The sequence below is a fragment of the Oncorhynchus keta genome, chromosome 22 (assembly GCF_023373465.1).
Source record: "Oncorhynchus keta strain PuntledgeMale-10-30-2019 chromosome 22, Oket_V2, whole genome shotgun sequence".
NCBI lineage: Eukaryota > Metazoa > Chordata > Actinopteri > Salmoniformes > Salmonidae > Oncorhynchus > Oncorhynchus keta.
This window is the reverse complement of record NC_068442.1, coordinates 3850297-3864571: the sequence shown is the minus strand read 5'-3', so window position 1 is coordinate 3864571 and position 14275 is coordinate 3850297. Positions and strand designations below refer to the sequence as shown.

At 42.0% G+C, this 14275-nt stretch overlaps 1 protein-coding gene across 8 annotated transcripts in view; it reads right to left on the bottom strand.

Annotated features, from left to right (window-relative positions):
• Nucleotides 1-14275, bottom strand: part of LOC118400937 (membrane-associated guanylate kinase, WW and PDZ domain-containing protein 2-like) — a 230215-nt gene that overhangs the window by 25820 nt on the left and 190120 nt on the right. For 5 of the 8 annotated variants that reach the window (XM_052474703.1, XM_052474704.1, XM_052474706.1 and 2 more), the window contains 6 exons: nt 13743-13774; nt 11658-11850; nt 10818-10933; nt 9138-9330; nt 7296-7547; nt 6272-6457 (listed from right to left, as the gene is read on the bottom strand). In XM_052474703.1, coding sequence (XP_052330663.1) covers nt 6272-6457; nt 7296-7547; nt 9138-9330; nt 10818-10933; nt 11658-11850; nt 13743-13774 — 972 coding nt within the window. The remainder of the gene's footprint in view (nt 1-6271; nt 6458-7295; nt 7548-9137; nt 9331-10817; nt 10934-11657; nt 11851-13742; nt 13775-14275) is intronic. The other 3 variants (XM_052474705.1, XM_052474709.1, XM_052474710.1) reach the window with 1 other exon arrangement.

The following is a 14275-nucleotide window of genomic DNA, read 5'->3' as shown; positions in this document are numbered from 1 at the left end:
CGAGGCTTTTGACTGTCAATCACCACATTCTTATTGGCAGACTCAACAGCCCTGTTTTCTCAAATGACTGCCTCGCCTGGTTCAACAAACTACTTCTCATAGTTCAGTGTGTCAAATCGGTTGGCAGTCTCTATGGGGGTGCCACAAGGTAAAGTTTTGGGCAGTCTTTTCTCTGTACACATCAATGATGTCACTCTTGCTGCTGGTGATTCTCTGATTCCACCTTCATGCAGATGGCACCATTCTGTATATTTCTGGCCTTTCTTTGGATACTTTGTTAACAAACTTCCAGACGAGCTTCAATGCCATACAACACTCCTTCCGTGGCCTCCAACTGCTCTTAAATGCAAGTAAAACTAAATGCATGCTCTCAACCGATCGCTGCCCGCACCTGCCCCGCCCGTCTAGCATCACTACTCTGGACGGTTCGGACTTAGAATATGTGGACAATTACAAATACCGAGGTATTCAATGCCATACAACACTCCTTCCGTGGCCTCCAACTGCTCTTAAATGCAAGTAAAACTAAATGCATGCTCTCAACCGATCGCTGCCCGCACCTGCCCCGCCCGTCTAGCATCACTACTCTGGACGGTTCGGACTTAGAATATGTGGACAATTACAAATACCGAGGTGTCTGGTTAGACTGTAAACTCTCCTTCCAGACTCATATTAAGCATCTCCAATCCAAAATTAAATCTAGAAACGGCATCCTATTTCACTACAAAGCATCCTTCACTCATGCTGCCAAACATACCCTGGTAAAACTGGCTATCCTACCGATCCTTGACTTTGGCGATGTCATTTACAAAGTAGCCTCCAACACTCTACTCAGCATTTTTTTGTTCCTTTATTTAACTAGGCAAGTCAGTTAAGAACAAATTCTTATTTTCAATGACAACCTAGGAACAGTGGGTTAACTGCCTGTTCAGAGGTAGAACGACAGATTTGTACCTTGTCAGCTCGGGGGTTTGAACTCACAACCTTCCGGTTACTAGTCCAACGCTCTAACCACTAGGCTACCCTGGATGTAGTCTACCCTGGATGTACCCTGGATGTGGATCACAGTGCCATTAATTTTGTCACCAAAGCACCATATACTACCCACCACTGTGACCTGTATGCTCTCGTTGGCTGGCCCTCGCTTCATATTCGTCAGCAAACCCACTGGCTCCAGGTCCTCTATGAGTCTTTGCTAGGTAAAGCCCAGCCTCATCTCAGCTCACTGGTCACCATAGCAGCACCCACCCGTAGTACGAGCTCCAGCAGGTATTTCTCACTGGTCATCCCCAAAGCCAGCTCCTCGTTTGGCCGTCTTTCCTTCCAGTTCTCTGCTACCAGTGATTGGAACAAAATGCTAAAATAACTGACGCTGGAGTCTTATATCTCCCTAACTTTACGCATCAGCTGTCAGAGCAGCTTTACCGATCATTGCACCTGTACACAGCCCATCTGTAAATAGCCCACCCAACTACCTCATCCCCATATTGTTATTTATTGTTTTTGCTCCTTTGCACCCAGTATCTCTACTTGCACATGCATCTTCTGCATCATCTATCACTCCAGTGTTTATTTGCTAAATTGCAATTATTTCACCACCATGGCGTATTTCTTGCCTTACCTCCTTACACCCTGTGCACACACTGTATATAGAATTTTTCTATTGTGTTATTGACTGTACGTTTGTTTATTCCATGTTTAACTGAGTTGTTGTTTGTGTCGCACTGCTTTGCTTTATCTTGGCCAGGTCGCAGTTGTTAATGAGAACTTGTTCTCAACTGGCCTACATGGTTAAATATAGGTGAAATAATTATTTTAAATAAAATATATTACAATGTTATTTTTCTGCCTGTTTGGAACACAATTAACCAAATTGTAAAGCCTTTAATACAGCACAGCAAAGTTACAAAACAGACAGATTTGTTAACATTTTGCCGATGCATAACGCTTGGTGATCACAGAATAAGTAGGATATTTAAAAAGAAAACACTCAAATAGGAACAGAAGCATAGGGCTGAGTGACTCACTCATTCCTGGACTTCATTCCAAATAAGTTATATAATAATGCAGGGTTAAAGACTCATTCTTTATGATTTTCTTTAGTATACGCTGTCTCTTGTTACAGCTCATTCCGTTTGAATTATGTGGATTATAATAAATTGATGTATATTGCATTCGGAAAGTATTCAGACCCATTGACTTTTTCCACATTTTGTTACTTTACAGCCTTATAATATTTTTTTCCACATCAATCTATACACAATAGCCCATACTGACAAAGAGAAAACTTTTTAGAAGTGTGTGCGAATAAAAAAAAACAGAAGTACATTATTTATATAGGTATTCAGACCCTTTGCTTTGAGACTCGAAATTGAGCCCAGGTGCATCCTGTTTCCATTGATCATCCTTGAGGTGTTTATACAACTTGATTGGAGTCCACCTGTGGTAAATTCAATTGATTGGACATGATTTGGAAAGGCACACCTGTCTATATAAGGTCCCACAGTTGACAGTGCATGTCAGAGCAAAAACTAAGCCATGAGGTCGGAGGAATTGTGTGTAGAGGTCTGAGACAGGATTGTGTCGAGGCACAGATCTGGGGAGGGATACCAAAACATTTACGCAGCATTGAAGGTCCCCAAGAACACAGTGGCCTCCATCATTCTTAAATGGAACTAGTTTGGATCCACAAAGACTCTTACTAGAGCTGGCCGCTCGGCCAAGCTGAGCAATAGGGGGATAAGGGCCTTGGGTGGGAATTTGACTCTGACAGAGTTCCAGAGTTCCTCTGTTGAGATGGGGAAAACCTTCCAGAAGGACATCCATCTCTGCAGCACTCCACCAATCAGGCCTTTATGATAGAGTGGCCAGATGGAAGCCACTCCTCAGTAAAAGGCACATGAAAGCCCACTTGGACTCTCAGACCATGAGAAACAAGATTCTCTAGTCTGATAAAACCAAGATTGAGCTCTTTGGCCTGAATGCCAAGCATCATGTCTGTAGGAAACCTGGCATCATCCCTACAGTGAAGGTGGCAGCATCATGCTCTGGGGATGTTTTTCAGCGGCAGTGATTGGGAGACTAGTCAGGATCAAGAGAAAGATGAACGGAGAAAAGTACAGAGAGATCTTTGCTAAAAACCTGCTCCAGAGCGCTCTGTACCTCAGACTGGGGCGAAGGTTCACCTTCCAGAAGGACAACAACCCTAAGCACACAGCCAATACAGCGCAGAAGTGGCTTTGGGACAAGTCTCTGAATGTCCTTGAGTGGCCCAGCCAGAGCCCAGACTTGAACCTGATCGAACGTCTAAAATAGCTGTTCAGCGATGTTCCCCATCTAACCTGACAGAGCTTGAGAGGAACTTCAGAGAAGAATGGGAGAAACCTCCCAAATACAGGTGTGCCAGGCTTGTAGGGTCATACCCAAGAAGACTTGAGACTGTAAACACTGCCAAAGGTGCTTCAACAAAGGGTCTGAATTCTTACCTGAATGTGAGTTTTTTTTTCTTCAAATCAATGTAAAAAAAAAAATGTAAAAAACGTTTTGGCTTTGTCATTAAGGGGTATTGTATGTAGATTGATGAGGGGGAAAAAAACTATTTAATCCATTTTAGAAAAAGGGGGGTTCTACATGGAACTGAAAATAGTTATGTCTGGAACTTAAATGGGTTCTCCTATCAGGACAGCCACGGAACCCTTTTTTCTAAGAGTGCACTAATTTACACATCTCCATCTGGCTTTCGGGGTCACTGTATTTGCCTTACGAAAGTATTCGGCCCCCTTGAACATTGCGACCTTTTGCCACATTTCAGGCTTCAAACATAAAGATATAAAACTGTATTATTTTGTGAAGAATCAACAACAAGTGGGACACAATCATGAAGTGGAACGACATTTATTGGATATTTCAAACTTTTTTAACAAATCAAAAACTGAAAAATTGGGCGTGCAAAATTATTCAGCCCCCTTAAGCTAATACTTTGTAGCGCCACCTTTTGCTGCGATTACAGCTGTAAGTCGCTTGGGGTATGTCGCTATCAGTTTTGCACATTGAGAGACTGAATTCTTTTCCCATTCCTCCTTGCAAAACTTTCGCAAGGCACTGTATGTAAAACATGTATCCCTAGCCACTTTAAACAATGCCACTTAATATAATGTTTACATACCCTGCATTACTCATCTCATATGTATATACTGTACTCTATACCACCCACTGCATCTTTATGTAATACATGTATCACTAGCCACTTTAAACAAAGCCACTTAAAACGTTTTATGGCTGCAGGGGCAGTATTGAGTAGCTTGGATGAAAAGGTGCCCATTGTAAATGGCCAGCTCCTCAGTCTCAGATGCTAATATATGCATATTATTATTAGTATTGGATATAAAACACTCTGAAGTTTATTAAACTGTTTGAATTATGCCTATGAGTATAACAGAACTTATATAGCAACCAAATACCTGAGAAATTCCACTTCCTGTTTTTTTTCTGGGGGTGGCAGATCTTCAACCAAGGTCTCATTGAAATTACTGCGAGATATGGATGAGTTTTCACTTCCTACGCCTTCCACTACATGTCAACAGTCAATAGAACTTTGTCTGATGGCTCTAATGTGAAGGGGGGTCGAATGATACAGGAAACGAGTTGACCATGCATTCACTATGAGCGTTCACAGGAGAAGCACCTGCGTTCCACCGCTCATTTGAAGTCATTCTAATTCTCCGGTTGGAACGTTATTCAAGATATATGTAAACAACATTCTAAAGATTGATTCAGTACATCATTTGACATGTTTCTACTGACTGTTACAGAACTTTTGAACATTTCGTCACGTTATAGTGGACGTGCTGTGACTTTGGAATTGTTTACCAAACGCGCTAACCAAAGTAGCTAATTGGACATAATTAACGGACATTTTCGAACAAATCAAGCATTTATTGTGGACCTGGGATTCCTAGGACTGCATTCTGAGGTAAAGGAAACATTTATCATGTATTTTCTGGTTTCTGTTGACTCCAACATGGCGGCTAATTTGGCTTCTGTTCTGAGCGCCGTCTCAGATTATTGCATATGTTGCTTTTTCCCAAAACTTTTTTTGAACTCTGACACAGCGGTTGCATTAAGGAGAGGTATATCTATAACTCCATGTGTATAACTTGTATTATCATCTACAAGTATGACAAGTATTTCTGTTGAAACGATGTGGCTATGCAAAATCACTAGATGTTTTTGGAACTAGTGAATCTAAATAGCCAATGTAAACTCAGATTTTTTTATATAAATATGAACTTTATCAAACAAAACATGCATGTATTGTGTAACATGAAGTCCTATGAGTGTCATCTGATGAAGATAATTCAAGGTTAGTGATTCATTTTATCTTTATTTCTGCTTTTTGTGAATGCTATATTTCACTGGAAAATGGCGATTTGAAATCGGACACTTTGGTGGGATTAACAACACGATTACCTTTAAAGTGATATAAAACACATGTATGTTTTAGGAATTGCAATGATGAGATTTCTGTGGTTTGAATTTGGCGCCCTCTATTTTCACTGGTAGTTGTCATATCGATCACGGTATTGGGATTGCAGCCATAAATCAAATCAAATTTATTTATATAGCCCTTCGTACATCAGCTGATATCTCAAAGTGCTGTACAGAAACCCAGCCTAAAACCCCAAACAGCAAGCAATGCAGGTGTAGAAGCACGGTAGCATAAGGTAGTTGTTGTGAAATTGTTAGGATAGATTACTCGTTGGTTATTACTGCATTGTCGGAACTAGAAGCAAAAGCATTTTGCTATACTCGCATTAACATCTGCTAACCATGAGTATGTGACAAATAATGATTTGCCTTGATGACAGCTTTGCACACGTAATTGGTTCTTTCTTTTGTTGTTACAGGAGCAAAATGCAATTATTTTGTCAAAATGTATAAATGCTCGAGTCTGTTGAATAATGTGTCATTTGAATGGCGAGTCCAGCTTAACCTGTTCAAGAGAAGTAGGGGTCAGCATAAAGATAATAAGCCAGAGGTATACTGTAATAGTCTGGACCATCTAGAGACAGGAATTTCTTGTCATTCCATTCCATGTGAGTACTCACTATTTGAGTATACTGCTACTCTCCCTCTCTCTATCCATCTCTCCCTCATGCCATCCCTCTTCTCTCATCTCTCTCATATCCTCTAACTCCCTCCCTCCCTATTCTCTGCTCTCTTTCCCTTTCTCCTTCTCTCCCTCCCTACGCTCTCATTTTCTCTGACTCACCTTCCTCCGGTATGATTTGCAGGGTGACGATGAGTCCGGCGTCTTTGATGAGCTTGACGATGTCAGCGTGGGGCATGCTGATGATGGACTGCCCGTTGACGGCCAGGATCCGGTCGCCAACCTTCAGGCAGCCAAAGCGATCCGCTGGGCTGCCCTCGATGATACGCCCAATCTTGTGGGGCACAGCTAGTACGGGGAATCAATGTTTTGGCAAATATGTGCATAAACTTGTTAAGTGCTGGACAGAAAATAAATTGTAACTGAAAGTATTGCCCGCAAATCTGCCCCCTGGTGGTTTATTGAGATGCACACACAAACAGCCGTTTTCTTAAGGTCAATAGATTTGAGTGCCTTTACAACTTCTGAAAGCTCAATATCGATAAAATTCCATAGATTAATCATAGGCCGGCATTCAGCAGTTTCATTCACAGCCTCATTTGAGATGTTATAGGGTCAAATCAGATAATTCCACTGTAAACCAGGGATTGTCTCAACCTCTTACCCGGTACTTTGAGAGGGGCGTGTTTATCACAGATAGTAAAACAAAAATGGAAATAGGAGAATGCCTCCTCGAGGCACAGTCCCCAGGACCGAGTTTGGGCAACCCTGACCAACCCCTCGATGTTAGCTTGTCTGAAGGGTTTGAATAGGTACGGTATATATTTACCACAGTGTAGTGCTAAAGCTTCCACCAAATTGCTTCTACCTCACAGATCTGCAAACATCGAAGGGAAAGGACTGGCCAAGAGGGAGGGGTAGTTGTAGAAGTGTAATGTTTTCTGAGTTATTACAAGTGTTCTAACATCATGGCAAAATGTTTATCTCCCCTCTTGGCTAACTTTAAAACACATGGAGTGGTGTTGTGTAACTATCAATTAACATAAAATCCCAAATGGTATACGCACCCATCCTGTTCTATTCCAGAATAACCCATAGCGAAAGACATAGAAATAGAGTTACTTTAGTAGTTTTACTCTGGTGATTATAATCCTACGGCACTTGAGAGACATCGTGTATAACTCACTGATGACAGCTGTGTTCTCTGGTCGGTTCAGCGAGCTGATGATGACAAAGCCGAAGCCCTCGTTCTCTTTGCGGTGGATGATGACATCACTGGTATGCAGGGGGACGGTGCCCTCCGGAGGGGAGGTGGTGGATGGTGGTGGGACATTGCCGGGGGTTATGGGACAGGAAGCTGAGGCGGTGTCGCTGCGCGGGGAATTGTGCTGCGTGGACACGTAGCCAGGGCTACGGCCGTTCACCCCTAACACCTCACCTACAGAGGGCAGCAGAAATCGAGAGAGAGATGTTGAAGGTGACTTTCTACCCCCTCTATGCTTACGTACCCTTCTCACCCGGGAAGTGGACTCTCCTCCTGACCGTCAGCCTGATCTGGCCATTATATAATGTATATAGTGCAGTGGAGGCTCCTCAGAGGAGGAAGGGGAGGACCATCCTCCTCAGTGAATTTCATAAGAATAAAAATCATAAAACGTTTATACTTTTTAGATAAAACTATATTAAATATAATCACGTCAAAAAAACATTTATTAAAACACTTCTTTGCAATGAAGGTCTACAGTAGCCTCAACAGCACTCTGTAGGGTAGCACTATGGTGTAGCTGGAGGACAGCTTGCTTCCGTCCTCCTCTGGGTGCCAGGAGGCTCATGGTTCTTACCCCCTTCCATAGACTTACACAGTAAGTGGGGAAGTTGTCCATCAAACTATCAGAGCTCTTGCAGCATGAACTGACAAGTTGTCCACCCAAATCAAAGGATCAGAGAATGAATCTAGTACTGAAAGCATAAGCTACAGCTAGCTAGGACTGCAGTGCATAAATGTGGTGAATAGTTGACTGACAGTTAGAGGAAAAACAATAGTTTCTTCCAAAATGAAGGAGAAGCAAGAGAGAGAGAGTCACTTTTCACTTTCAGTTTCACTTCCTTAGCTAGCAAATGCAGCTAGTTTAGCATACTCAAACACTATCCAACACAACACTGGAACTCTTCCAAGTCAAGGTAAGCTTTTACTAATTTATTGCCACTAATTTATTGCCATTACTGCATGATTGTATCAGATTTAATGGGGCGTTAGTTATATTAGATATGTTGACTATCACGTTACTTTAGATAATATGGTGACAGCGATGTAGGCTGTGTGTAATGGTTATCATATGATTTGGCTTGGAAAGTTTTTTTGCCTGATGTGTTTGTGCATTGAAGTCCACAAGTGAATGGACAAGGTGAGAGGAGGAGAGCACATAGATACGAGAAGGAATAAAGCGTGGATGCTATGAAAGCGAACTGTGTTTGCACGTGATCAGGGATCTATTAATTCCACCAATTCTGTTGAAAAAAATCTTAAACGGAAACAAATGGAACAAAACGAAGATGAACATACCTGAATTTGTGCAATAGAAACTCTTGTTTGCAACTGTTGGACTAATGATTACACCCTAGATCAGCTCGATCCAGGCAAGAGTGTGCAAGGCGGTATTGAATGTGTCACTGTCTGTCAGCTCAAATTCTTGTCTTGACCTGTGTGCACCTACATTGTAAACTTTCATTCAGAGGCTAAGTTGTAGCAATATCACAATGGGTACGGAGAAGAATTGAGTATCATATAGTAGCCTAAACCAATCACTGTTATATAAACTGCGTAATGGAATATGAATGACAGTCATCCAATATGCTGTAATAGGAATAAGGCCATGCACATGAAAAGAATCGCCCTCCCTCATCTTGAATGGCACTGACCGCCACTGGTATAGTGTGTGTTTATAGTGTACTACAGTAGTGATTAGTGTATACGTAGTATAGTAGTGATTCGTGAATTAGTGTATACATTGTAGTGAATTCTACTCACTGAAGAAGTGGACTCTCCTCCGGACCGCCAGGCTGACCTGACCATTGTGTGCAGCGGCGTGCATCAGGTCGATCACGTATCTGTGTGGTTTCCCAGCAACCACCATTTTATCCACGGAGATGAGCTCGTCCCCAGGTCGAAGACGTCCATCGCGCTCTGCAGGAGTGTTCTCTATGATCGCCCCGATCACAATCTGTTCAACGACAATCTATATTAGCAGCACATTTATAGGTGTGCTGGGTGGGAATAAATAAACATAGTTGAATTATATCGGACGTGTTCAGTGGGCGCTTTCAATGAGAATGACAGATCTATAACTTGCATTTTGATTTGAAATCAGTTGCGTCGTAAAGAAAATAATAATGGAACTCTAAGTTGGTTAGATGTGTGTAAGATGACTTTAGGTGTGCATTATGGTGTAGTTGGGTATTATGGTGTTAGGTGTTTATTACTTAAGTGATAATGCTCGAGAAGCTCGTGTTTGGAGGATATATTGGCAGGGGTGTTAGGCCTGAGACGAAGTCGTGTCAATATCTCCTCCAAACACCGGCTTCGGGGGCATTATCACATTTATACAACAGGTTACCAACATATTCAAATAATGATTGACATATTTTCATTAAAATAATTATTTTGATGAATTTCTTCCATAATATTTCATCCTTCCACAAGATGTAGTCCCAAAAAAAATCTAGGGTTGGTACCCAAGCTAGCTGGTTGGTCTATCGGTTCAGTTAACAGAGACGCGACCCAGTCGTTCAGTGTTTTTGTTCTGTATCTTATGGACGTGACCCAGTCGTTACTTTGAAATGTTCCATTGCCATACTGGCTGACAACGTTCTTATCCCTTGCTTGCTAGCTAGCCAACTACGGCTAACTTACAGTCACGTCAAAAAGTGCAGCCAATATAACAGTATCTGTATTTGCATAAGCTGTTTTATAGAGACATTTATTTGGATACATCCATAACAATGAGCTAATGGGGCGTGATTTCACCTGGCATAGAACATTTGCTCACTCGTCGGGACAACAAAGCTAACACAATCACTTCAAACTAAAGCTGGAAAAGTGCACTTTGTTTCATCTGACTTTTTTTCAATTGACATTTCTTTGTATACTGTATATCCATAAAAATGATGCTATCTGATTCCTGATTTCGACTGGTTGAGAAATGCTGCCTGCCTGTCTGTCTCGTCCCGACACGTTCATTACTATGGGACAGCTGGAGATCAAATTTGAATATTGAGATAATGTTGCAAAGTCGGAGAGACAGACAGCAAGGTTTATACAAATCTACGCTGTTGAAAACTGAATGTTCGTCTAAAAGTAATGGGATATAATATCTAGATGCTTTCTATAGTGTAGATCAAGTTTATAGATTGCTTGGCTGGGCTGATGAGACAGTGGATTGCGCAGTCAGATAGATTTAGACGATTTACTTTGTTCTATGACGTTAAAATGCCTGTGGTAACTTGTGGATAGACACCGCCAGGAATGCTGTTTTAACCAAACAGTATTTAGGATTAGACCCACCCGTTGTATAAATGATGTTAGGTTTGTATTACATGTTGTTCAGTGTGTTAGGTGTGTAGGCAGCAGCAGACAGCAGGTGTGTTCAATGAGGTGAGACATGCTAGGTGTGTATAATGGTGTGTGTTGTCCAGCCCGTCCCATACGAGCCTTGTCGCGGGCGTCCGGACTCACAGCCTGCACGGCCTCGTCTCCCCCCAGGATGCGGAAGCCAAACCCAGTCTTCTCCCTCAACAGGTGAACTTCCACCTCCTGGTACTCTGGACCTGATAGGAGAGAAAGAAAGAGTGGGAGGGAGGCACAGGGAGAAAGGGAGGGAATGAGGAAGGAGAGGGAAGGGAGAGGGAGAGAGAGGGAGAGAGAGGGAGAGAACGATAGGGAGAGGAGTAGAAAAAACAAGGATAAAAGAGGTGAGAAAGAGGAGGGGATGCAGATAGTGAGGAAGAAAGAATTTGAATGCAGAGAATTCCCCCACAAACACAGACAACGGTGGCAAAGAGAGGAGAGAATGCAGCACTGATTTTTTATCTTTCAGGATTAAGAGATCAATATCCTTCACAGACTGAATAAGAAAAAAGACAGACGGTACAAATTCTACTGATTGCATATTCAGTATTCACACTTAGTGTTGTTAAGCATTATCTGAATATGCCATACCTAAATAATACTCCATAATGTTATGAAGCTATGTTGATTTAGTTGTTGGTTTTGGTTGCTGTGGATATAACTTCCGCCACTGCTGGACCAAACAGACATTACGTTGCCACATCTTCTCAGTTAAGGAAAAGTCTCCACCTCGTATAAGCCACCAGTGCAGAACCAGGAAGCAGAAGTGTGGTACTCGTTCCGGGGTGAAGTTTCCCCAAGGTACAGATCTAAGATCAGCTTCCCCTCCCCCAATCATAATTTCCCTCAGTGGGGAAAATCCAAAACTTACCCAAGGTCTTTGTCTAGTGGAAACTTTATCTTACACCATGTAACAATACTCACGTCTACTCTCGTAGATGGCCCTGGACTTCTCATAGAGGTCATATGGGTCGGGTTTGTTGAGGTCGAAGCCCTCCGTGGAGTCGGGGACCGAGGTGTGATGCTGTGGCTGGGTAGAGAAGGATGTGCCCGGGGGAAGCACTGGGGCTGACAAGCAAGTCTGGGGACTTCCATGGGGGTCCCACTGCTCTGGTATCTGAAGGCACAGCAGTAGAGACAGATAGTGATGGGATAGGATAAAGGAGAAAGATTTACAGTTGAAGTCGGAAGTTTACATACACCTTAGCTAAATACATTTAAACTCAGTTTATCACAATTCCTGACATTTAATCCTAGTAACAAATTTCTGTCTTAGGTCAGTTAGGATCACCACTTCATTTTAAGAATGTGAAAATGTCAGAATAATAGTAGAGATAATGATTTATTTCAGCTTTTATTTCTTTCATTACATTCCCAGTGGGTCAGAAGTTTGCCTTTAAATGGTTTAACTTGGGTCAAATGTTTTGGGTAGCCTTCCACAAGCTTCCCACAATAAGTTGATTGCATTTTGGCCCATTCCTCCTGACAGAGCTGGTGTAACTGATTCAAGTTTTTAAGCCTCCTTGCTCACACACGCTTTTTCAGTTCTGCCCACACTATTCTCGATTGAGGTCAGGGCCTTGTGATGGCCACTCCAATACATTGACTTTGTTGTCCTTATGCCATTTTGCCACAACTTTGGAAGTTTGCTTGAGGTCATTGTCCATTTGGAAGACCCATTTACAACTACGCTTTAACTTCCTGACTGAGGTCTTGAGATGTTGCTTCAATATATCCACTTAATTTTCAATCCTCATGAGGCCATCTATTTTGAGAAGTTCACCAGTCCCTCCTGCAGCAAAGCACCCCCACAACATGATGCTGCCACCCCCGTGCTTCACGGTTGGGATGGGTGTTCTTCGGCTTGCAAGCATCCCCCTTTTTCCTCCAAATACAGTGCCTTGCGAAAGTATTCGGCCCCCTTGAACTTTGCGACCTTTTGCCACATTTCAGGCTTCAAACATAAAGATATAAAACTGTATTTTTTTGTGAAGAATCAACAACAAGTGACACAATCATGAAGTGGAACGACATTTATTGGATATTTCAAACTTTTTTAACAAATCAAAAACTGAAAAATTGGGCGTGCAAAATTATTCAGCCCCTTTACTTTCAGTGCAGCAAACTCTCTCCAGAAGTTCAGTGAGGATCTGTGAATGATCCAATGTTGACCTAAATGACTAATGATGATAAATACAAAAGGTTGCAAAGTTCAAGGGGGCCGAATACTTTCGCAAGGCACTGTATGTGTAGGAGGTTTCGTTCAAATCATAATGGGTGCTGCCAAAAAGTGATTGAATTCAATTGGATTTAGCCTATACATTTTAGCCAGTAGTTCTTAAAGTGGGACTCACGAGCCAAAAGTCGACAATGATGTACAACGTCACGTATGTGCACAATGTCATTGCTCTCTCTTCCGCTCTGCTGTGTCTGCACCTTGCTAGGTGTCACTCAAATGACAAGGGGCTGAAGCTCATTGGTTAGAACTTGAATTGCTAGGGGGCTGGCCCACATGGTGGAAAATGTAAGGAAAATGGTGCCGCACGGCTAGGGATTTTGTGGCTAACACAGTAATTCTACTCATAGATTATGCATGTTTGAACTATACATTGACAGCATAAAGCAGGAGGTTTAAAAAATACTAAACTGTTGCCAAAGTTCCGGAGCATGTCTTTAAATAATTGTTTTCAAAGCCCAAACCACCACTATAAAAATGTGCCCAATTGAAGCAAAAATAACACGAGCCCATCCTCTTTTCAGAGAATTACTGTACAAATAAACATAATAGGCTACCACCAATGGTTGACTCTAAGCAGGTCAAGAAAGACTGGTTAAATCAGCAGTGAAGCAAAGGCAAAAACATCTCCCAGGCTGCTCAATTAAGTCCCAGAGAGAGACAAACCCGCACGCACACGCGCATACGCACACACACTTATTAAATATGTTACTGTGTCACCCTTCTCCCTCTGCAATCAAATAAATATACACACACAAATAGTTGTGTTTTACCTGTTTGGAGGTCTTCCATGGAGAGAGGTGACCTGCAGAGAAACAGACAACACATTTTAGTCCTGAGAGCAGACACAGGAAAATAACTGTATCTTATAACACAGACCAACATTTTTTTTGGGGGAGAAAGACAGTACAAGAGGGAATATGCTAATGTCAGTGCAAAGTAAGAACTGGAATACAGAACAAGAATGAACTATCACAGATTCTATTTGAATCCATACATCGTAGGCTATTACACATAACATGAGAGCAAGAGGGACACCATTTTACCTAAAAACCAGTGTAACTGGTTATACTCACAAAACCAACCTCTGTTTTATCAACATTAGACTGTGAAAACGACCCTTCGTAACCCAGAGAAAACATTCACAGTTTACTGCATTTCCTATTCCTCTTGTTTTGGCATTGTTTGTGGAACTTGCCCCTAAATGAGTTTGCTGGTTGCATTTGTTTTAAACATAATTGCATCATTAGCTGTAGGCTGGAGGGAGCAGATCCTTAAAAAAAATCCCCAATAACTCCTATCTGGG